This window comes from Leucoraja erinacea, chromosome 7 (genome assembly GCF_028641065.1).
Source record: "Leucoraja erinacea ecotype New England chromosome 7, Leri_hhj_1, whole genome shotgun sequence".
Lineage (NCBI taxonomy): Eukaryota > Metazoa > Chordata > Chondrichthyes > Rajiformes > Rajidae > Leucoraja > Leucoraja erinaceus.
Window position 1 is genome coordinate 5,083,007 of NC_073383.1, and position 23,155 is coordinate 5,106,161.

The following is a 23,155-nucleotide window of genomic DNA, read 5'->3' on the forward strand; positions in this document are numbered from 1 at the left end:
CTCCTCCATCATCAAAACAGGCTGGCCTGACAAACGATCCGACACAGAGGTACAGAGGTACAGCCATACTTCCTGGTACGTGATGAACTTGTGGTACAGGATGGTGTTGTGGTTAAGCTGGTGATACCCTCATCGTTGCGAGATGAATACTTCAAAGAAGCACACAGCGGTCACCCAGGGGCCGATTCCACACTGGCACGCGCTCGTGATCTGTTCTACTGGCCGGGGATGGCCACGTACATCCGGGACCGCAAAGCCTCCTGCGCCACTTGCAACAACCTTGCGCCTCATCAGCAGGAGGCAGCCCCTTCTGCAACAACCACCACCAGGACGTCGCTGGATGCAGACATTTTCGAATGGTGCGGAAAGCACTACCTCGTTCTGGTCGATTCCTTTTCTAACTGGTTTGAACTTGACGAACTGACCTCCCTCACGTCTGAGATGGTCATCAAGAAGCTGAAGAGACACTTCTCCACCTATGGCGTTCCTGTTTGGCTGAGAACCGACAATGGTCGGCAGTTCACCAGCCACATGTTCCAGCTTTTCGCAGACCGATGGAACGTCCAGCACGTCACGAGCAGTCCCGAGTATCCACAGAGTAATGGACTCGTTGAACGCGCTGTCAGAAGTGCCAAGCACTTGCTGGAGGGAGCACGCATTTCAAAGTCGGACGTCTACCTCGATCTCCTGAACCTCAGAAACATTGCCAGGGACGGTACAACACCTGATGTCGAGATTGACGAGGTCTCCGGTCCCCACCGCACAACACCAGCTGGTCCCTCGCGCGTTGGAGTCTGCCACTATCCAGAAACGTCTCCAAGAGAGGGAGAACATCCAGAAACAATCATACGACAGCTCCAGGAGACAACTCGAGCCTGTACAGCCGGGCCAGGTCATCCGTCTACAAACTTCGACTGCACATTGCCGTCTGGGTACTGTTGTCAGCCCGACTGATGAGCCACGATCCTACATGGTGGACTGTGAGGGAGCGGTGGTCCAATGCTCTGCCGCTCCAGTTCCAGACGCCTTCTGCGATGTCTCCTACCCGTACCAGCATGCCTTACACCTCTCCTCGTCCCTCGGTCTCCACTAACCACGGGGTCTCACCCAACGCACGTTTCCCTTTTCGGTCCCCGCAAGCCTCTCCCGCGTCATTCTCGCCTCCTGGATCTCCGTCCCATCTTTCAGGAGAGGGAGGGGAGGGTTGGGCCCGCACGCGCTCGGGCCTGGTTAGCAGACCACCAGACAGATGTGGCAAGTATGTTGAACTCCATGGCATGGGTGCCCTTTCCACACTTAATCCCAAGGGAAAAGGATGTAGATTGATGGTGCATGTGAGCCAATCATACACAAGCCAGCACCACTAACTCCACCCCTCCATAACACTTATACTAACGCCCCATTCACGGCACCTCAGTTCGAGCAGCCAGGATGTATTGATAACCTGTTGTCCTAAGTGCTGCTCAGTGCTCATTAAAGATGTGTTTAAATCACACAATGACTTTGGCTCGTGTGTCCAGGATGTCACGGACAGAGTGCAGAAAATCCTCAAAGATGGAGGTGAACATCCGGAAGTGGTAGTGACTTCAGAGAGCTCGGAAAAATGCTGAAAAGCAGGACCTCCGGGTGGTTATCTCCGGTTTGCTTCCTGTTCCTCATGCTGGCGAAAGCAGGAACAGGGAGATACAGGACCTGAATGTGTGGCTGAGGAACTGGTGCAGGGATTTGGATTCTTAGACCACTGGGATCTGTTTTGGAGTAAGGGGGAACTGCAGGTGGGGGACCAGCATTCTGGCAGGCAGGTTTGCCACTGCTACACGGGTGGTTTTAAACTGAGTAAGGGGGGTGGGGTGTCAAATGGGATAGTCAAGGACAGAGTTAAAGGGAAAGAAAGTAAAGGGATAGTTAATGACTAATGGATAGACAAGAACCAGGAGCCACAGTCTTAGAATAAAGGGGAAGCCATTTAACACTGAGGTTAGATCAAACTTTTTCACTCGGAGAGTTGTGAATTTGTGGAATTCCCTGCCACAGAGGGCAGTGGAGGCCAAATTACTGGATGGATTTAAGAGAGAGTTAGATCGAGCTCTAGGGACTAGTGGAATCAAGGGATATGGGGAGAAGGCAGGCACGGGTTATTGATTGGGGACGATCAGCCATGATCACAATGAATGGTGGTGCTGGCTCGAAGGGCCGAAGGGCCTCCTCCTGCACCTATTTAAAAAAAAAGGAAAAAAGAGTCCATCTTCTGGGGCACAAGAGTCGAGAGTTATGTTTTATTGCCATATGTCCTGAAACAGAACATTTGGAAATTCTTACTTGCAGCCACACAAAAAGATATGGAAACACACTACTCGGTAAAGCCCATTGGATCTCCAAACTAAACTAAAATGACAATGTTTACATATTCTGTTGTGTAGAACTTAATTGTTCCGTCTGGAACATACAACAATAAAACACTCCTTTCCAAGACTAGCTCCCCTTTTTGGCTGGAGTTCTGTGGAGCTAGATTTTCAATTTAGCCTCAGATAAGTGGAAAATCTCAGTTGACAAACTATCTCTTTTCCACAATCCGTTTGTTAGACTCGCACATTTTTGTTCCAAATTTCAGATTCGCCGCCAAAATATTTATTCCCCCCCCCCCCCCCCCCCCCCCCCCAAACACTGGTAACGATCTTACCTCTTAGTTCCTCCATTATAGGCTGGATGGTATCAGACCATTGATGCGAGCTAATTACTGTGTAAATTCCCGGGAAATCTCTTTGCCAGACACGCTGCCCCACGGACCATATTGCCCCGAGCTCAGGATTAGCCTAAAAGATGAGAGAGAAAGAGACAGTTAAAATATGCAGGAAGGTACGCCAAAGGATTGCGTTACATAACGCACAACAAAACATCAAAGCCTCCGAGTGGGCGACACTCGACTTCATTCTGCCTTCATATTTGTGGTAAATAACACACAAAGAACTGGTAGAACTCAGTAGGTCAAGCAACATCTCTGGAGATCATGGACAGGTGAAGTTTCATGCGGGGCCAATCTTCAGACTGATTGTGGTGGAGGGTGTGAAGATGGAAGGTTGGGGCATGACTAAGTCCAGCAAATGATAGGTGGACATAAGTGAAGGGGGGGGGCGGGGGTTGATAGCTAGTTGGTGGGACAAAGGCCAGTAAGTTGGTTATTGGTAAGTTGGATGGAATCAAGATATTTGGAGAAGAGTCCTGTGGGGCAGCAGCGGCCAGAAACAATGGAACTGCCAGGCCAGTGCGGTTTGTGGATTCTGGGAAGAGGATAGAAGCGGGCAGTGCAGGGCTGGGGAGCTATTAGGTTGTAGGCTGTGGAGGAGAGATTGCCGCAGATGATGATATCAAGAACACTCTGGGAGATGATGGTCTAGTGTTCGCCTGTAGGCCATGACCAAGATGAAGAGTCCGAGAGCTGGAATGAAGAGTCCAAGAGCTGGCGCCTGGACTCGGGGTGGTAGGGGTCAGCCTGCCAGATTACAATAGCACCTCCCTTGATGGTGGGTTTGATAACCATGGCGTTGTTACTGAGCGAGCAGTGGGCTGCGCATTCAGAGGGGGTGAGATTAGAATTGGTAAGGGGAGTGGAGACGTCAAGATAGTCGAAGATGTGTCTCAACCAAAAACGCAACCCAATCCTTCTCTCCACTGAGTTGTTAACATCCAGCATTTTGTGCAGTTTAAACCAGCATCTGCAATTCCTTCCTACACATCAAGACAGTCGATGTTGTGCCAGCAACAATAGTTCAGAAATCAAAAGCTCCAAAGAGAGCAGAGCAAGGCAGGGAAAGTCCATGAGGAGGAGGAATGTTGGCGACAGAAGTGGTCATTACTGGGAGGCAACAGAAGAGCTCAACATTATGACAGGCTCAGAACACGTTGAGGTATAGGCAGAGGGACACAAAGGCAATGTCCCAGCTAAGGTAAACAAAAATGCTGGAGAAACTCAGCGGGTGAGGCAGCATCTATGGAACGTTTCGGGTCGAGACCCTTCTTCAGACTGATGTGGGGTGGGGGGGGGGGGGGGGGGGAGAAGAAAAAGAAGAGGCGGAGACAGTGGGCTGTGGGAGAGCTGGGGGGGGGAGGGGAAGGAGAGAGAATGCAAGGACTACCTGAAATTGGAGAAGTCAATGTTCATACCGCTGGGGTGTAAACTACTCAAGCAACATATGAGGTGCTGCTCCTCCAATTTGCTGTGGGACTCACTCTGGCGGAGCCCCAGGAAAGAAAAGTCGGATACGGAATGGGAGCGGGAGTTGAAGGGCTGAGGCGCTGGGAGGTATGGGTTGGTTAATGCGAACTGTGCGGAGGTGTTGGGTGAAGCAATCGCCAAGCCTGCGCTTGGTCTCACCGATGTAGAGGAGTTAACACCTAGAGCAGCGGATGCAATAGATGAGGTTGGAGGAGGTGCAGGTGAACCCCTGCCTCACCTGGAAAGACTGCTTGGGTCCTTGGATGAAGTCGAAGGGGGAGGTAAAGCCACAAGAGTAGCATTCCTGTGGTTGCAAGGGAAAGTACCTGGTTTGGGTGGGAAGGGACGAATTGACCAAAGGAATCTTCATTCTGCATCCGAGAGTAGGAGGTATGGGGCAGATGGTGAAAACCAAATAGGGGTAAGGACTGTGGTCACACCTGGGCTCGGAGGAGAGCAGAGGGTGGAGTGGGGAAGGTTCTGTGGGTGGATGAGGGGGGCTCAAGAGTTAAGGGTGGTGCAGGGGTGGCATAGAGGAGAAATGACACGGTTGGCATAGAGGGGAAGGGCAGCATGAGCCAGTGGGGTGTCAGTAGTGAGGTCCAGATGGAAATGGGGAGCAGTAGGACCCGGGAGAATCCAGATGATATTCTAGTGATGTTATCAACATTTTGCAGATAAAATTCTGCAGTTGGGCAATGTGTGTTTGGTGCTAGCTTATTACTTGTACATTCGGACAAATTTCCCAGTGTCTATTGAACTGAGTGCCAAGTACTTCAATGAAAACAACTTTTTGTATTCAGATACTCCTTGAAAGAGGAAATTAACATCCCAAGATGTTCCACAGACGTAATATCACATCAAATTAGATGTCGGCTGCAGAAGGAAATATTTGGAGTGATGAAAATATTGTCAAAATGTCAGGTTTTAAGAAGAATCATAAAGGAGGATAAAGTAGAATATTAACAGGCAGGATAATGTAGGGAATTCCAACACTGATGGTTTAGATAGTTTAAGGACAATCGCCAATAGCAAAGAGATTAAACCTGGGAAAGATTAGGAAATTAGAAATTTAACAATACAGATGTTTGTTAAAGATTATACAACCGGAGAGCTCAATTAAGTCGAAATGAAGCCTTGGAGCAATAGTTAGCATCTTCCCAAAAATCCTTAGATTCTAATAAAACACAGGATGACTGGAAAAATGCCAGCATAACATCTCTTCATTAAAACTGGGAAGCTAAAAAAAACATATCTATGGGCTGATTAGTCTTACATCTAATCTTGGAAAAATTTTAAAATAGACAATAGACAGTAGGTGCAGGAGTAGGCCATCGGTCCTTCGAGCCAGCACCGCCATTCAATGTGATCATGGCTGATCATCTCCAATCACTACCCCGTTCCTGCTTTCTCCCCATATCCGCTGACTCCGCTATCTTTAAGAGCCCAATCTAGCTCTCTCTTGAAAGTATCCAGAGAACCGGCCTCCACCGCCCTCTGAGGCAGAGAATTCCACAGACTCACAACTCTCTGTGAGATAAAGTGTTTCCTTATCTCCGTTCTAAATGGCTTACCCCTTATTCTTAAACTGTGGCCCCTGGTTCTGGACTCCCCCAACATCGGGAACATGTTTCCTGCCTCTAGCGTGTCCAAACCCTTAACAATCTTATATGTTTCAATAAGATCTCCTCTCATCCTTCTAAACTCCAGAGTGTACAAGCCCAGCTGCTCCATTCTCTCAGCATTTGACAGTCCCGCCATCCCGGGAATGAACCTTGTGAACCTACGCTGCACTCCCTCAATAGCAAGAATAGCAAACAATTTTTTTTTAAAGAAGTCTCAACCTGAGTGGATAAGAGAATCAGCAGAAGCATTTTATAGACTCCCATCTCAACCATAACCCATTGATGCCTACATTCTATTTTCCATTAACCAATCCTCAATACGTGTCAGTATATTTGTCCCATTCCACATGCTCTAATTTGCCTAATAACCTCGTAGGGTATCTTATCAAAGGAATTTTCAAAGTTTAAATACCATAATCCTACTTATCTATTCTGCTTGGTCCAACCTCAAAAAATATAATATAGCAAAGAGAAGCAGGAATTAAGGTGACTGCCCTCACGAGCTTGCTCCAACATTCAGTATTCTGGCTGATCCAATCTTCATCACAACCCTACTTGAAGAAAGGTCTCGACCCGAAACCTCGCCCATTCCTTCTCCCCAGAGATGCTGCCTGTCCCAGCTGAGTTACTCCACCATTTTGTAACTACCTTCGGTGGACTATCAGTCTGGTGAAGGGTCTCAACTCGAAACGTCACCCATTCCTTCTCTCCAGAGATGCTGCCTGTCCCAGCTGAGTTATTCCAGCATTTTGTGACTACCTTCTCATCATCTACTTATACCTTTATGGTTCAACTGTCTGCAAATCTCAGCCTCAACAGTTCATTGGGATAGTTTTCCAATGAAAAAAAAAGCAGCTCCTCATTTCAGTCTTAAAATGGGGGCCGCCTATTCTAAATACTCCTTCTAAAAGGAGCAACCAAGTGAGGAAACTCCCTCAGAATTGGTTGCATTCATACATAAAAAAACACTAGAAGCAGAATTAATCGACTTGAAAATTTTAATAATGTATGATTGATGTATATTAAAAGTTTTTTTACTATAATATGTAACTTAACTATACTTTACCATATGTTTGATTCTAATAAAAATATATTTTTTTAAAATACAAAATAAAAGAATTGGTTGCATTCATTGCATTGGATCGCCCTTAATGCAAGAATCTCCTTTACTGAACGATGGAAACCAAAACTGTTTGCAGTATTCCAGGTCTACTTGTGACAGTGACATGCAAAATAGCTTTAAAACTTTTACACCCCACACTGCTTGCACCAAAGGCCAACAATCATATAGTCTTCCTCATAACTTGCTGCACTTGCATGCTAACCCATTTCATCCACCAAGCCATCCATATCCCTCTGCACTGCAACATTAGTTAAGTAATAATTTCCTTTGCCTACATGGATAACCTAGATTTCCTAATTCCACTCATCTGTTAATTCTGTGGATCCTATTATTATTTTCTAAGTGCCCTACCGCCATTTCTTTATTATCAGATTTGAGGTTTAGTACTACGACTGGTACATGGCCAACTTGATAGCAGTCTTCTATTTTCTCAGTCCCTCCGTTATTAAATAGTGGGTTACATTTGACATCTTCAATTTATGGGGACCTTCCACGGTGAACTTTGGACAGTGAAAGCCAGTGCATCAGCTACTTCCATGGCCAAATCTTTCAAAACATTGAGATGCATGTCATCAGCTTTCAGTCTTGATAATTTTTCCCAATACATTTATTATAACTAGTATTTCAGCTTCCCGATCACTCTCAAACTTGTTCTCTACCCCTTCCAGGATTTATGTTTCCTCCAGGAAATAAAGTATTTAATCTTTCGGTTCCATATCCACATTCCACAATATAATTTCTTAAATCTCAGTCAACAGACTATAGACAATAGTAGGCCATTCGGCCCTTTAAGCCAGCATTTGTTACTGACTCGAGGAACTGCAGATGCTGGTTTACAAAATAGTGCTGGGGTAACTTAGCAGGTCAAAGAGATGTTTTGAGTCAGAACCATTCTTCAGACATTGCTGGATCACTTTTACTGTTGGGTTTTGGGATCTTTAGTGTAAGCTCTGCATTAATTCTTTAAATGATTGCCATCGTGTGTTTACCGTCATATCTCGTATGTTAACAGCCAGATTATGTCACAATCCTTGTATCAAGCCATGATTTCCTTTGTTTAAACTAATAACATTAACCAATTTTGACTATGAAGTTTCTTGTATATTGTAATGTTGCTCAGTCTAAAGTTTTATTTAACTGTGTGCTAATTAAGTGCCTCATTACACACTAAAGGTATCATACACATGCAATCTATTTTTTTAGACTAACAGCAGTGCAGAAAGAAATGCTAGTGTGCTCACAGTTTTGATGGCTTGGGGTATTCTCTTCCAGAGATATCTTGCTGTATTCCTGGAATAATGAACAGAAACAGCATGTTGTTTGATGCATCATTTGTACCTTGCAAACAACTAAAGCACAAAATACACAGCAGTACAGTAAACCAACGTTTGACAGACTTCATTATAACAGACTTTGGTGATAGAGGACGAAATCTGTTGTAATCAAGGCGACCATTCATATGGGGCAGTTCAGGAAGCATTGGCCTTTTATACGGTTATGAAAACTCCAGGATTGAAAATAGTTGAACAGCCTCATACAATGGAGATTTACTGTGTGTCTGATAGTCAACCTCCACCAGTAGACATACAATCAGGAGGAATGAAGAGGTGCAGTAGACCCAGGACCAATGAACGGGTTGGTACTTGAGCAAGATAAAGACAGGCTGAAAGAATTCCCATCTCATGACTGGTGGAACGATCATTCAGCATGAACAACCCCTTCACAGTTGGAAATATTTGGATCCCACCATTAGTCAAATCTTCTCAGTCCACCCCTTTCTACCTTCTGCAGAGATCGTTCCCTCCGCAACTCCCTGCTTAACTCATCCCTTCCCACCCAAACCACCTCCTCCCAGGTACCTTCAGGAGATGCAACACCTGACCCTAGAGCTCCTCCCTCGATTCTTCCAGGGATGCCCAATAGTCCTTTCAGATTAGGCAGAGATTAACTTGCACCTCCTCCAACTTCGATTGTATCTATTGCTCCAGGTGTGGACTCTTAGCATCGGCGAGACCAAGCACAGACCGGCCGATTGCTTTGCTGAACTCCTTCACTCAGTCCGCCTGGGCCGACATGATCTCTTGGTTGCCAAACACTTTAATTCCCCTTCCCACACTGACCTTTCTGTCCTGGGCCTCTTCCATTGCCAGCGAGGCCACATGCAAATTAGAGGAATAGCACCTCAGATTTCTCGTGATCATCTTGATTTCTCTAACTTCAAGTAACCCTTGCACCGCCTCTCACTCTGTCTCTCCCCCACCTTAGTCATTGTATTAGTTTCACTGGCATCCAGGTGAATTTCATTGTCTCAACCCAAGGAAGTGCATGAATGATCAATATAGACAATAGACACTTTGGTGGCAAAAACAGGAAAGTAGACTATTATCTGGATGGTGGCCGATTAGGAAAAGGGTAGATGCAATGAGACCTGGGTGTCATGGTACACCAGTCATTGAAAGTAGGCACGCAGGTGCAGCAGGCAGTGAAAAAAGTGAATGGTATGTTAGCATTCATAGCAAAAGGATTTGAGTATAGGAGCAGGGAGGTTCTACTGCAGTTGTACAGGGTCTTGGTGAGGCCACGCCTGGAGTATTGCATACAGTTTTGGTCTCCTAATCTGAGGAAAGACATTCTTGCCATAGAGGGAGTACAGAGAAGGTTCACCAGACTGATTCCTGGGATGTCAGGACTTTCATATGAAGAAAGACTGGATAGACTCGGCTTGTACTCACTAGAATTTACAACATTGAGGGGGGATCTTATAGAAACTTACAAAATTCTTAAGGGGTTGGACAGGCTAGATGCAGGAAGATTGTTCCCGATGTTGGGGAAGTCCAGAACAAGGGGTCACAGTTTAAGGATAAGGGGAAAATCTTTTAGGACCGAGATAAGAAAAACATTTTTCACACAGAGAGCGGTAAATCTCTGGAATACAGGATACTGAGTTGGATGATCAGCCATGATCATATTGAATGGCGGTGCAGACTCGAAGGGCCAAATGGCCTACTCCTGCACCTATTTTCTATGTTTAGACTATAGGTGCAGGAGTAGGCCATTTGGCCCTTCGAGCCAGCTCCGCCATTCAATGTGATCATGGCTGATCATCCCCAATCAGTATCCTGTTCCTGCCTTTTCCCCATAACCCCTGACCCCGCTATCTTTAAGAGCCCTATCCAGCTCTTGAAAGCGTCAACCCTTTGAGGCAGAGAATTCCACAGACTCACAACTCTCTGTGAGAAAAAGCGTTTCCTCATCTCCGTTCTAAATGGCTTACCCCTTATTCTTAAACTGTGGCCCCTGGTTCTGGATGTTGGAATCAAGACAGGGAATATTGAGGAATGTAGAGAAAGGCAGATTAGAAGGACCAAAAAGGGGCCGTGCAATAACTTTGGTGAGTTGGATTAAAGAAAATCTCAAAGCATTTCACACCGACATAAATAACAAACCACGCAGGAAGTAGGGCCGCTGAAGGATAATGGACTGAATTTGAGCTTGGAGTCTGAGGATGCTAGCGAGGTACTTTGCAACTGTTTCCACGAAGGAGGACAGCAAGATCAGTGTGAAGAACACTTGTGTTTACTTTAGTTTACCGAGGTACAGTGAAAAGCTTCTGCTGCGTGCCAACCAGCCAGCGGAATGACAATACATGATTACAATCGAGCCATTCACAGTGTACAGGTAAAGTAAGAAACCTTGTTGTAGTAGGGATTTAAAAGCGTGGAGTGATAGTAATATGTGATTGTAGATCTGACTAGCACGTAAATAGTCGCCTGGGTTGGGTGCCATCTTGTAGTACGAGGTCATTAAGGTGGATCCAAAATTATTGAGAGGTGCAAGAAAGGAGATTACCGGAGTTCGACAAAGATCTTTGCATCTTATCTTGCCCGAGGCATGATTCCAGAGGCCTGGAGTGTAGCTATTGTTCCTTTATTTAAGAAGGGAAGTAGAGAGAATCCAAGGAAGTATAGGTTGGTGCATCTCACGTCCATGATACTGAAGCTATTGGACAGGACTCTTTGGGATAGGATTTATTACCATTTGGAAGGAAATGGGTTAACTGGGGACAGTCAGCATGGGTTTGTGCATGGCAGGTCATATCTTACTAACCTGAAGTGGTGACGAAAGTGGAGTGAGGATCGATGTGGGTAGGGCTGTGAAAGTTGTCTGCATAGATTTTACTAAGACATTAGATAAAGTTGCTCATGATAGGCTGATCCAGAAGATTATGATGCAGAGGATTAACAGTGAGTGGATCGTATGGATTCAGAACTGGCTGACTGAAAGAAGACAAAGGGTTGTGGGTGACGTATGTGCTGGAGGACTGTGACCAGTGGAATTCCACAGGGATCTATGCTGGGACCTCTGTTGTTAGTTGGACGTAAACGTAGACAGGTTGGATAGCAAGTTTTCACATAGCACCAGGATCCCAAGGCGCCAACCCAAGTTATCCCCTAATAACTACAAATTCAGCCATAGTGTGCCTATCACCTGCTTGCACCTCTGCCTTGAAACTTCCAACCGTCTGGAGTGGTTTTGATGGTATAGAAGGATACAAATTTGTCTCACACTTCCTCGAAGTGCATGTTATCCTAGCCCATTTTAAATCTTCCCACAGTGCTCTATCAATAACGTTGCTATCACTTCCCGAGTCTACTATCATGTCTACTTCCACACCTTCAATTCTCACCGCCACCTTTGTGTGCTTATTGTTGATAGCAAAAGCAAATCCTGCATCCATCCGTGTCTCGTCACTCGAACATTCATCAACTTGCCGTAAATTTTGATAGTATCCACCTCTCTGCCCTCTTCCTCCAAATCTATGTGTTTTTCCATCATCTCTCTTTGGTTTGCCTGGGACTCGACACTTCTTTGCAAAATGGTCTTCCCCCCACACACACTTTCTGCACATTTGGCCCTTGGCAGCATAATTCCTTGGCAAAATGTCAAAAATTCCCACATCTAACACACAGTCATCTCCAGCTTTGGAATGACCCTCACCACATCCATGTCCCTTGCAACTGCCAGTAGAACATCTTGTTAACGTGGCTTCCTCCATCCAATCGCATGGTCTGAAACTGGGTCTCTATGGCTTCAAATGAACTGGCAATTTTCAGTTTCCCCTAATGTTAGCGTGTCACATTTCTCCATCAACTTGCCAGACACGCTTTAATACAATTTAAAGTCTTACACAGATTACATGACTCCAAAATAAAACTAAATAGAATCTTCCCACATATTTCTCCTATTTGTGATAAATGTCTGCATCTAGAGGCCAATTTAACACATACTTTTGCAAATTGTACAAAAATTAAAAATATCTGGACTGATATTTTTGGAATAATTTCTGAAGTTGTTAATACTAAATTGGATCCAGACTCAAAATTAATAATACTTGGGATATCAGAACAAAGTTTAACACTCACAAGCCAAAGAAACTGCCTAATATTAATATTTTGGAAAGGCCCTATAACCCCCACAATTAAAATGTGGATTGTGGAAATGTCGGAGACCCTACATGTAGAAAGAATTAGACTTGTCTTAATGGACAAACAAGAACTTTTTGTTAAAATATGGGCTCCATTCATTAACTATTTGAAGGGATAGATTGGCCCTGCACGAAAACCCAACTGAAGCTTAAACTCAGGATTAGATGAAAAGTCATACTTTGTCATCTACGAACCTATCTCCAATGACGTATTATAAGTAATTCATTCCATCTTTTCTCTTTTTTGATATTTGTAATTCATTTTTCTCTTTCTCTCTCTTTCTATCTATATAAAAAAACACTAGAAGCAGAATTAATCGACAGTTGAAAATGTTAATAATGTACGAGTGTTGTATATGAAAAGTTTTTTTTACTATAATATGTAACTACACTTTACCATAATATGTTTGCTTCTAATAAAAATATATTTTTTAAACTTGTGTTTTAAGTCATTTGATTTGTAACTTTGTACAACCTGATCCCCGATTTGATTCTCCAATTCAGCTCCATAGTTACAGCCTTCTGAAACTTGACGCAATCTTGTGACAAACTGAGCAATGCTTTCCCCCTCTCATAGCGTTGATTGCCAGAATACATGTAATTGAAATGTAGCATTTGTTTGCACCACATAATGGTTCTTCAAAGCAGCAACAGCTCTGGAAGTGTTTAAAAGTCTCCCAAACTGAAGTTCCAGCACTGTACATAGAAACATAGATAATAGATGCAGGAGGAGGCCATTAAGCCCTTCGAGCCTGCACCTCCATTCATTGCGATCATGGCTGATCGTCCCCAATCAATAACCCATGACTGCCTTCCCCCCATATCCCTTGAGCCCCTAGAGCTCGATCTAACTCTCTCTTAAATCCATCCAGTGATTTGGCCTCCACTGCCCTCTGTGGCAGGGAATTCCACAAATTCATAACGCTCTGGGTGAAAGTTTTTTTTCTCACATCAGTCTTAAATGGCCTCCCCTTTATTATAAGACTGTGGCCCCTGGTTCTGGACACTCCCAACATTGGGAACATTTTTCCTGCATCTAGCTTGTCTGCTCTTTTTATAATTTTATATGTTTCTACAAGATATCCCCTCATCCTTCTAAACTCCAGTGAATAAAATCCCAATCTTTCCTCATATGACAGTCCCGCCATCCCAGGGATCAAGCTTGTGAACCTACACTGCAGTGCCTCAATCACAAGGATGTCCTTCCTCAAATTAGGAGACCAAAACTGCATGCAATACTCCAGATGTGGTATTATCAGAGCCCTATACAACTGCAGAAGAACCTATACTGAAATCTATACTGAAACTCCTATACTGAAATCGTCTTGTTATGAAGGCCAACGTTCCATTAGCTTTCCATTACAATAGCAGTGCTCTCCGTCCGTCGTGTGAGCAACACCGGCGTTGCTCCTTCAACAAGCAGACCTAAGCTATCTGCGTAGGAGTCAAAATTCCTCCATCCATGCCTCAAACTTTGCACTCACAACACTCGCCTCCCCACTCGGGTTGAATAAATTCAAACTTCTAATTACAGCTGCTTTGGGAAATGCCATATCGGTTTCAAAAGTTGAACTAAACAATTACGAGTTCATCCTTGTCGCCAAAGTCAGATCCTCGTCTTGATCTGAATATAATAAACACACTTCAAGGCCACTGAACATAAACACTTTATTTTATTCGTCCTTCATTCCTTTACATCCTGACAACATATGTCCCCTGACCTTTCTGACTCATAGTGACATGACATGTCAGTGGTCAAGGGAAGGCCTGAATAAAGTATATAAAAATTATAAGAGGCATAGATTGGGTAAACAATCAGAACCCTTTTCCTAGGATTTAAAAAAATCAAATACTAGAGGGTATAGCTACAACATGACAGGGTCAAATTTTGATGGACGTATGGGACAGGTTTATGTTTTATACGGAGGTTGGCTGGTGAGTGCCTGGAATGACTGCCAGGGATGGTGGTTGAGGCAGATATGATAGTGTCATTTCAGAAAGTTTATGGGTATGTAGGAAATGGAGGAATATGGATTGTGTTCGGGCAGATCTGTTGGGCTTGACACCATGTTCGACGTAGACATTGTGTGCCAAAGGGCCTCGTCATGTGCTGAACTATTCTACGTTCTATGGAGAGGTGATGCTTTGGGTCGGCCCCTCCTTTACGCGTGTCAGAGGTTATGGGGAGAAGGCAAGAAAATGGAAGAGATAGATCAGCCACAATTGAATGGCAGAGTAGATTTGATGGGCCGAATGGTCGACTTCTGCTCCTATCACATGATCTTAAGATGTTCTGACTGATTGTGGTGGGGCAGAAAGCTGGGAAAGAGGTTGGAGCCCAGGCCAAAACCTGACAAATGATAAATGGATATAGGTGAAGGGGTGGGTTGGTTGCCACATGAATGATTTAAAACCTAGTAACCTCGTGAGGTTCCAGAAAATTCAAATTGAGAAATCCCAATTTGATTTGATTCAATTTATTGTCATTGCACTTTTCAGTGCAACAAAATGGTTTAGCCTGCAGTCATAACATGGAATAAATAACAAACACTCAACACAGTTTAAAGTCCCAAAGTTATTGTCTCTTCCCTCCTTGCTCTCCCTCTGCGCTGAGGCAATCCAAGCCTCCAATGTTGTGACCCCGCCGGGTGATGGTAATTATGTTCCGCGGCTGAATCCGTGCTCCGCAAACGGGCCGGTTCAAACTCCGCGGCCCGGGGCGGTCGAAGCTGCCAAAGCTGCCATCCTCCAGTCCAGCGGACGCAGCTGTAGTCGCGGGAGCTCTGGAAAACAGGACTCGAGCTCCCGATAACGCTGTCCACTGGCCCGCGGCCGAGCCTCCAAAGTCGGGTCGGAAGTTGGGTCGCACCACAACCACAGCCCCGAAGTCGGCCAGCCTCGTCTTAGTAAGTCCTGGCTCTGCCTCCGCAGCCTCGAGGTCGGTCCCAGTTGGAGGCCGCCAGCTCCGCGATAGGCCTCAGCGCAGACGGACACGGACATGGGGGATACGGCAAGAAAGGTCGCATCCCCCCCGAAGGAAGTCAAAAAACATGTTACACCCACCCCCTCCCACACATACGCAACAAAATAAACCAAAATAAACTGTAAAAACGGGACAAGAGAAAACAAAAACAGAAAAGACAAACGGACTGCAGGAGAGCCGCAGCTGCAAGGCAGCGCCACCACTTCCAATGACTATAGCATTTTAATTAAGTATTTGAAAATCGTCTGTCCTTGCCTTTTTCATGAATAGTAGTAATGGTGCGGGAGTTGTGGAACAGAAATAAGCAGTTGCAATAGGTAGGATATTTCTTGTCCACTCCCTACACACTAGGGGGAAATTTACAGAGCCCAAATAACCTCCAAACCTACACATTTTGGGGCTGTGGGAGGAAACTGGGGCACCCAGAGAAAACCAATGCATCACAGGGATAATGCGCAAACCCCACACATACAAGGTCCGGATCAAACCCGGGTTTTCTGGTGCTGTTAGGCCATAGTTCAACCAGCTCTGCTGCCCTTTAATCCGAGCAAGTGCGAGATGTTTTACTTTTTGGAAGATTGAATACAAAGGGAAAAGATGCATTAGTGACAAGATCCTTAACCGTATTGATGCACAGTGGGATCTTGGGGTCCAAGTCCGTAGCTGAAAGTGGGAACACAAGTGGACGGTGATAAAGGCGGCATAAAGTATGCCTGCCTTGATCTGTCAGGGCATCGAGTATAAGTCAGGATGTCATGATGCATCCCTCGAGGACTTTGGTTGGGCCACATTTCCAGTTCTATTTGCCCCATTACAAGAAGGATGTGGAGGCATTGAAGAGAGTGCAGAAGAAGTTCACTGGAATACTGTGTGGTTTCGAGAGAATTACCTATAAGGAGAGATTGAACAAATGGATTGTTTTCTGCAGCCAGAGGAAGACCTGACAGAAGTATATAAAATTATGAGAGGCACAGATAGGGAGACAGACAGAACCTTTTTCCCCCCCCACGGTGAAAAGGTCAAAGGAGATGTGTGGCGCAAATTTTATTATTCCAGAGAGTAATGGTTGCCTGAACGCACTGCATGTGGCGATGGTGGAGGCAAATACAATCATGACATTTAAGAGGCTTTTGGATAAACACATGGATATGAAGGGAATGGAGAGATATGGATCACATGCAGGCAAAGGAGATTAGCGTAACCTTTCAAAATTGATCGGCACAGACACAGTACGCCAAAGGTCTTGACATCTGCTGCAGGCACAAGGAACCGCAGATGCGAGAATCTTGAGTAAAATTTGAAACTGAAGGACCCCAGCCGAAAACATCACTTATCCGCTCCAGAGATGCTGCCTGAACCGCTGAGTTACACCAGAACTATGTGCTTTACTAACTGTAACTATGCTGTGCTGTTCCATGTGCAATGAATATTGCAAGTCAATAAATATGAACATATCAATTTACAGAAAAACCTTTTTAATCTGACCCAATTGGGCCTTTGGTTTCAGTTTAGTTTAGAGATACAGCACGGAAACAGACCCTTCGGCTCATTAAGTCTGCACCGACCAGCCATCCCCGCACATTAACAATATCCTACACCCACTAGGGACAATTTTTACACTTATAACAAGCCAATTCACCTGCAAACCTGTACGTCTTTGGAGTGTGGGAGGAAACCGAAGATCTTGGAGAAAACCTATGCAGGTCAAGGGGAGAACGTACAAACTCTGTGCAGACAGCACCCATGGTCCGGATCAAACAGGGGTCTCTGGTGGTGTAAGGCAGCAACTCTACCGCTGCTCCACCATGCCACCAGTTTAGGTTTAAGTTTTTTATTATTATTATTATGTGTACCAAGGTACAGCGGAAAGTGTAGGAAGGAACTGCAGATGCTGGTTTAAACCGAAGATAGACCCAAAATGCTGGAGTAACTCACCGGGACAGGCAGCATCGCTGGATAGAAGGAATAGCTGACGTTTTGGGTCAAGACCCTTCTTCATCTGTCTGAAGAAGGGTCCTGACCTGAAATGTCATCCATTCCTTCTCAACAAATACTTACTCCAGCATTTTGTATCTATCTAAGGTACAGTGAAAATTTGTGTTTAGCATGCACATACTACACGTAAAAACAATTTAATCAAACTTAAGTACAATAGATAGTGTGCAAAACATAGTTATGCATTATATATTTAACTCACTTTTTCATTAAATGTTATAGATTAGAACAATGAATTTTCCAGTGAATCAGGAGGAGAATCAGGAAGAGGGTGCAGGAGGTGAGTGGTCTGGGAAGGTGATCTTTCACCTGCAGAATCATTGAAGAAAATGATTTTTTGGGACTGATTTGCCTGGCCTGATTGATCATAGGCGATAGGAGCAGAATTAGGCCTCTCGGCCCATCAAGTCCTCTCCATCATTCAATCATGGCTGGTGTAACTCCATTTGTCACAGTGCTCAGCAACTGCGGCTCTGTCTTAGCCCTTCAATATGGAAACGGGGGTCAAACAGGGATGCATCATCGCACCCACCCTGTTTGTCGTTTTCATCACTGCCATATTTCACCTCATAGGTGAAGAGCTGCCACAGGGGATCCCAACCTCTACAATACTGACGGTGGGCTCTTCAGCCTTAAGAGGTTGAAGGCCAAGAGCAAAGTCAGTAACACAACCATCATGGAGTTTCAGTACGCGGACGACTGTGCCATTGCAGCACACTCTGCAGAAGACATCCAGGGCATCCTGAATGCCTTTGTCAAGGTATACAGAGCCATGGGCCTAGCCTTAAATATCAAGAAGACCCAGGTCCTACATCAACCTCCACCCAACTAGCCGTCTACCCAACCCACTATAAAAGTGGACGACACCACTCTTAAAAACGTTGCCCACTTCCCCAACCTTGGCAGCATTCTTTCCTCAAAAGCTGACATCGACTCTGAGGTCAACCATCGCCTGAGTTGTGTCAGCGGAGCCTACGCCAGATTCAGGAAAAGAGTCTTTGAAGACCGAGAACTAAAGGCCCAAACAAAACTGCTGGTCTACAGAGCCGTTGACCTCTCCACCTTGTTGTATGGAGCCGAGTCATGGACCACCTACAGCAGGCACCTGAGAGCCCTGGAACAGTACCATCAAAGATCCTTACGAAAGATTCTGAGGATCAGCTGGGAGAAAAACGCACCAACATCAGTGTTTTGGAGGAAGCCAACATGACCAGCATCACCACCACAATAATGCAGCACCCACTTCAATGGACTGGCCATGCCATCCGCATGTGCAACACACGTCTCCCTAAACAAATCCTGTACTCTCAATTGAAGGAAGACTGGCGAGCCCCCAGCGGGCCAAAGAAACGCTTCAAGGACAACATCAAGAACAGTCTGAAGAAATTCCACATCACATCGAGCAACTGGGAGCAAATTACACAGGACAGGAGCTCCTGGAGGAAATCCATGCAGGATGGAGCTGCACTTCACGGAATGGAACTACACCGTGTCGCAGAGACAAAGCGAAAGCACCGTAAGGAGAGAAAGGGGCTCAACGGCTACCAACCACCGCCAGTCTCCACTGCCCATGTTGCACCAAGGTGTGTGGATCGCGGATCGGCCTCTACAGACATCTGCAAACCCACAAGTAGACGACCCTATGGAGAGGAGAGGGCAGTCACACTCATTTCGAGTGACCGCCGATGATGATGATGAACTCCATTCTCCTGCCTTCTCCCCATAGCTCAACACCACCCATAGCAATCAAGAATCTATATCTCTGCCTTAAAAATCTGTTGACTTGGCCTCCACAGCCTTCAGTGGCAACAAAATCCACAGATCTACCATTCTCTGACTAAAGAATGAGTAGACCTCCTCGCTCGCAGAGGTCAAAGGTGCTTTCTAAAATACACCTGTTTGGTAAGCTGTATATATTCTTTGTCCTTTCGGTTCGTTCGTAATAGCCAATGAACCACCAATAGTTGAATTACAGATTATTGGAGTTCTGTTATCCTAATTCAATATGATTTGTAAATATTGGAATATACAACCTAAATAAGTCAAAACATAAAATGATACAAAAGTTTCAAAATATATTATAAACTGTATACTTAGGATGGATAGAGTGCAAAGAAGTTAATTAGACCTCAAAAGGCTTTTAAAAATCTTGATAATGAAAATGTTCTCAATTACTTGCTCCTAGTACAGAGGAAAATAACGATGATTTTATGTGTGCATTTAGTTCATCTGTCAGTACTCACATGTCATTGTGCAGGAGATATAAAGCAAGCAGTTGGGCATAAACCTGAGGCGTTGCTATTCCACCAGGAGCCTGCAAATTCAAGATAAAGGGGTGTGAAGATCAGTGAAAAATGAAATTACTTATTACATGCAGCCAAATGAAGAGGAAAGAGGTCCGAAATAATGCAAGATCAATCACCAGGGAAGGGGAGTGTTGGTGGAGTGGTGGAGGGGAGAGGGAGGGAGGAGAGGGGAAATAGTGGAGATGAGGGAAGAGGGATGATGGAACAGGGGAGAGATGGGGGAGGGAGAGGGAAGAAGAGGGGGGAGAGGGGAAGGGGGGAGAGGGGGGGGAGAGGGGAGAAGTTAGGGAGAGGGGAGAAGTGGGGGAGAAGGGGGGGAGAGAAGTGGGGGAGAGGGTAGATGGGGGGAGGGGAGGGAGAGAGGAGAGGGGGGGGAGAGGGGAGATGGGGGAAGAGGGTGATGGAACGGGAGAGATGGGGGAGGGAGGGGAGGGAGAGGGGGGGGAGAAGGGCTGTGAGGGGAGAGAAGGGGGGGGGGTAAGGGGGGAAGAGGGTAGAAAGGGGGAAGAGGGGAGAAGGGGGGGGGAGAGAGGGAGAGGGGAAGAAGGGGCGAAGAGAGGGGAGAAGGGGGGATAAGGGAGGAGAGGGGAGAGGGAATAAATGGGGAGGGAAGAAGAGGTATGAGGGGACATGGGGGAGGGAGCGGAGGGGAGAAGGGGAGAGAGGGGAGAGGGATGTTTTTATGTTTCTACGGGTTATTGATTGGGGATGATCAGCCATGATCACAATGAATGGCGGTGCTGGCTCGAAGGGCTGAATGGCCTCCGAGTGCACCTATTGTCTATGGATGAGGCGACATGGGAGAGATGGGGAGAGAGCGGAGAAGGGGGGGGGGGGTGAGGATAGAGGGGGCAGAGGGTGAGGGTAGAGGGAGGGGGAGAGGGAAGAAGGAGGCAAGGTGAGAGGGACGAGGGAAGGGAGGGGAGTGGAGAGGACAGAGAGTGCGTGTGTGTGGGGGGGTGGAGATGCGGGCCCTCACATCCAGCTCCTGGGTCTCGCACTGCTCCAGGAGTTTGCTGAAACCCACAGATTTCCCGGTCGCCATCACCACCGCCGGCATCTTGTCTTGTCTGCCCGCGCCTGACGCTGCTGCTGCTCCTCCTCTATCTGTGTGTGTCTCTCTCTATCTGTGTCTCTGCTTCCACTTGCAGGCCGCAGCCAGCGAGGGAGGGAGGGGGCAGCGCCGCCCTGGCGCCGGGAGGTCGCCCTGCAGCCAAGGTTGGTGATCAGCTGAAATCAAGTAGGCCCCAAGTAATAACACCAAGCTGGAGTATAGAAACATAGAAACATAGAAACATAGAAATTAGGTGCAGGAGTAGGCCATTCGGCCCTTCGAGCCTGCACCGCCATTCAATATGATCATGGCTGATCATCCAACTCAGTTTCCCGTACCTGCCTTCTCTCCATACCCCCTGATCCCCTTAGCCACAAGGGCCACATCTAACTCCCTCTTAAATATAGCCAATGAACTGTGGCCTCAACTACCCTCTGTGGCAGAGAGTTCCACAGATTCACCACTCTCTGTGTGAAAAAAGTTCTCCTCATCTCGGTTTTAAAGGATTTCCCCCTTATCCTTAAGCTGTGACCCCTTGTCCTGGACTTCCCCAACATCGGGAACAATCTTCCTGCATCTAGCCTGTCCAACCCCTTAAGAATTTTGTAAGTTTCTATAAGATCCCCTCTCAATCTCCTAAATTCTAGAGAGTATAAACCAAGTCTATCCAGTCTTTCTTCATAAGACAGTCCTGACATCCCAGGAATCAGTCTGGTGAACCTTCTCTGCACTCCCTCTATGGCAATAATGTCCTTCCTCAGATTTGGAGACCAAAACTGCACGTAATACTCCAGGTGTGGTCTCACCAAGACCCTGTACAACTGCAGAACAAATGAATGAAAGATATGCAAAAAAGTTAATGGGCCTGTCCCATTTAGGCGACTCTTTAGACTCTTTAGGGACTGATTGGGGATGATCAGCCATGATCACATTGAATGGCGGTGCTGGCTCGAAGGGTCGAATGGCCTACTCAAGTCAAGTCAAGTCTCCTGCACATATTGTCTATTGTCTATTGTCTATTGTCTATTGACTGCCAGGGACCAGTTTTACTGGAATTCACCCTACAACACCCTGCAGTAACCTACAACAACCTACGACAGCAAAAATTGTCCCCACTGTCACCGAAAAATTTTCAACATGTTGAAAATTTTGCAGCAGTCGCCCAAAATAATCGCCTAAGTGGGACAGGCCCATTAACGATGATGAAGCCATTGTTAGCTGTGTGGTCACAAAATGCTGGAGTTATTCAGCGGGACAGGCAGCATCTCTGGAGAAAGAGCCTGAAGAAGGGTCTTGACCAAAACATCACCTATTCCTTCTCTCCAGAGGAGCTGGAGTCCCGCTGAGTTACTCCAACATTTTGTGTCTATCTTCGATTTAAACTGGCATCTGCAGTTCATTCCTACATGTTGTTAGCTGTGTGTTCGGTGTAAACGAGTTAAGGACAATGAGACTCAATAAGACATCTTCGGCCTACAGCTAAAATAAAACAATTCCTCCAGTTTGATGACCATGAAAAGATCATCCACACATTTATCTCCTCCCGCCTAGATTACTGCAACTCCCTTTACACTGGCATCAGCCAATCTTCCCTGTCCCGCCTGCAACTGGTCCAAAACGCCGCAGCGAGACTCTTGACGGGCACCCGAAAAAGGGACGACATCACCCCGATCCTGGCCTCTCTCCACTGGCTCCCTGTGTGGTTCCGAATAAATTTCAAGATCCTCCTTTATGTCTACAAAGCCCTCAATGGGCTTGCCCCCACCTACATTAAAAGTCTGCTCACCCACCACACCACCTCCAGGTCCCTCAGATCGGCCGACTTGGGGTTTCTGAACATCCCACGGTCTGGGCATAAGCTCAGGGGTGACCGCGCCTTTGCGGTTGCAGCTCCTAGACTATGGAACAGCACCCCTCTTCCCATCAGAACTGCCCCCTCCATTGACTCTTTTAAGTCGAGACTAAAAACTCATTTGTACTCCCAAGCCTTTCTTGACGTCCTCTGAGCGAGGGCTATATGTATAGTTTGTTTGGTATGCTATTCTTATAGCAATGTAAAGCACTTTGGCCAACGAGAGTTGTTTTTTAAATGTGCTATAGAAATATTTGTGACTCAGGCCCATACGAAGCTTTTCAAAAAGTTGGGTGGCATGACAGGATTACAAAAAACATAATGTGAAATAATGTACGCGCTGCACACATCACGTGCGCGAAGCGTGAAGTCCCTTGATGCCAGGGTTTTTAGATGTTCTCTGGTGCATTCTGAGCCTTATTTTGGAGCATTTTTGCACCAAATTTATGACCAATATTTCAGAAATGAACAGGAACCTGAGAGGTAGCTTTTTCACACAAAGGGTGCTGGGTGTATGTA

General features: G+C 46.0%; 1 protein-coding gene across 1 annotated transcript in view; it reads right to left on the bottom strand.

The window, feature by feature from the left end:
* The window catches only part of cops8 (COP9 signalosome subunit 8), a 33,546-nt gene extending 12,682 nt beyond the window's left edge, over positions 1-20,864 (bottom strand). Inside the window, exons 1-4 of the mRNA XM_055637676.1 lie at positions 20,710-20,864; positions 19,668-19,738; positions 8,203-8,251; positions 2,681-2,813 (exon numbers count right to left, since the gene is read on the bottom strand). Coding sequence (XP_055493651.1) covers positions 2,681-2,813; positions 8,203-8,251; positions 19,668-19,738; positions 20,710-20,790 — 334 coding nt within the window. The 5' untranslated portion in view covers positions 20,791-20,864. The remainder of the gene's footprint in view (positions 1-2,680; positions 2,814-8,202; positions 8,252-19,667; positions 19,739-20,709) is intronic.
* Between the last annotated feature and the right edge of the window lie 2,291 nt (positions 20,865-23,155).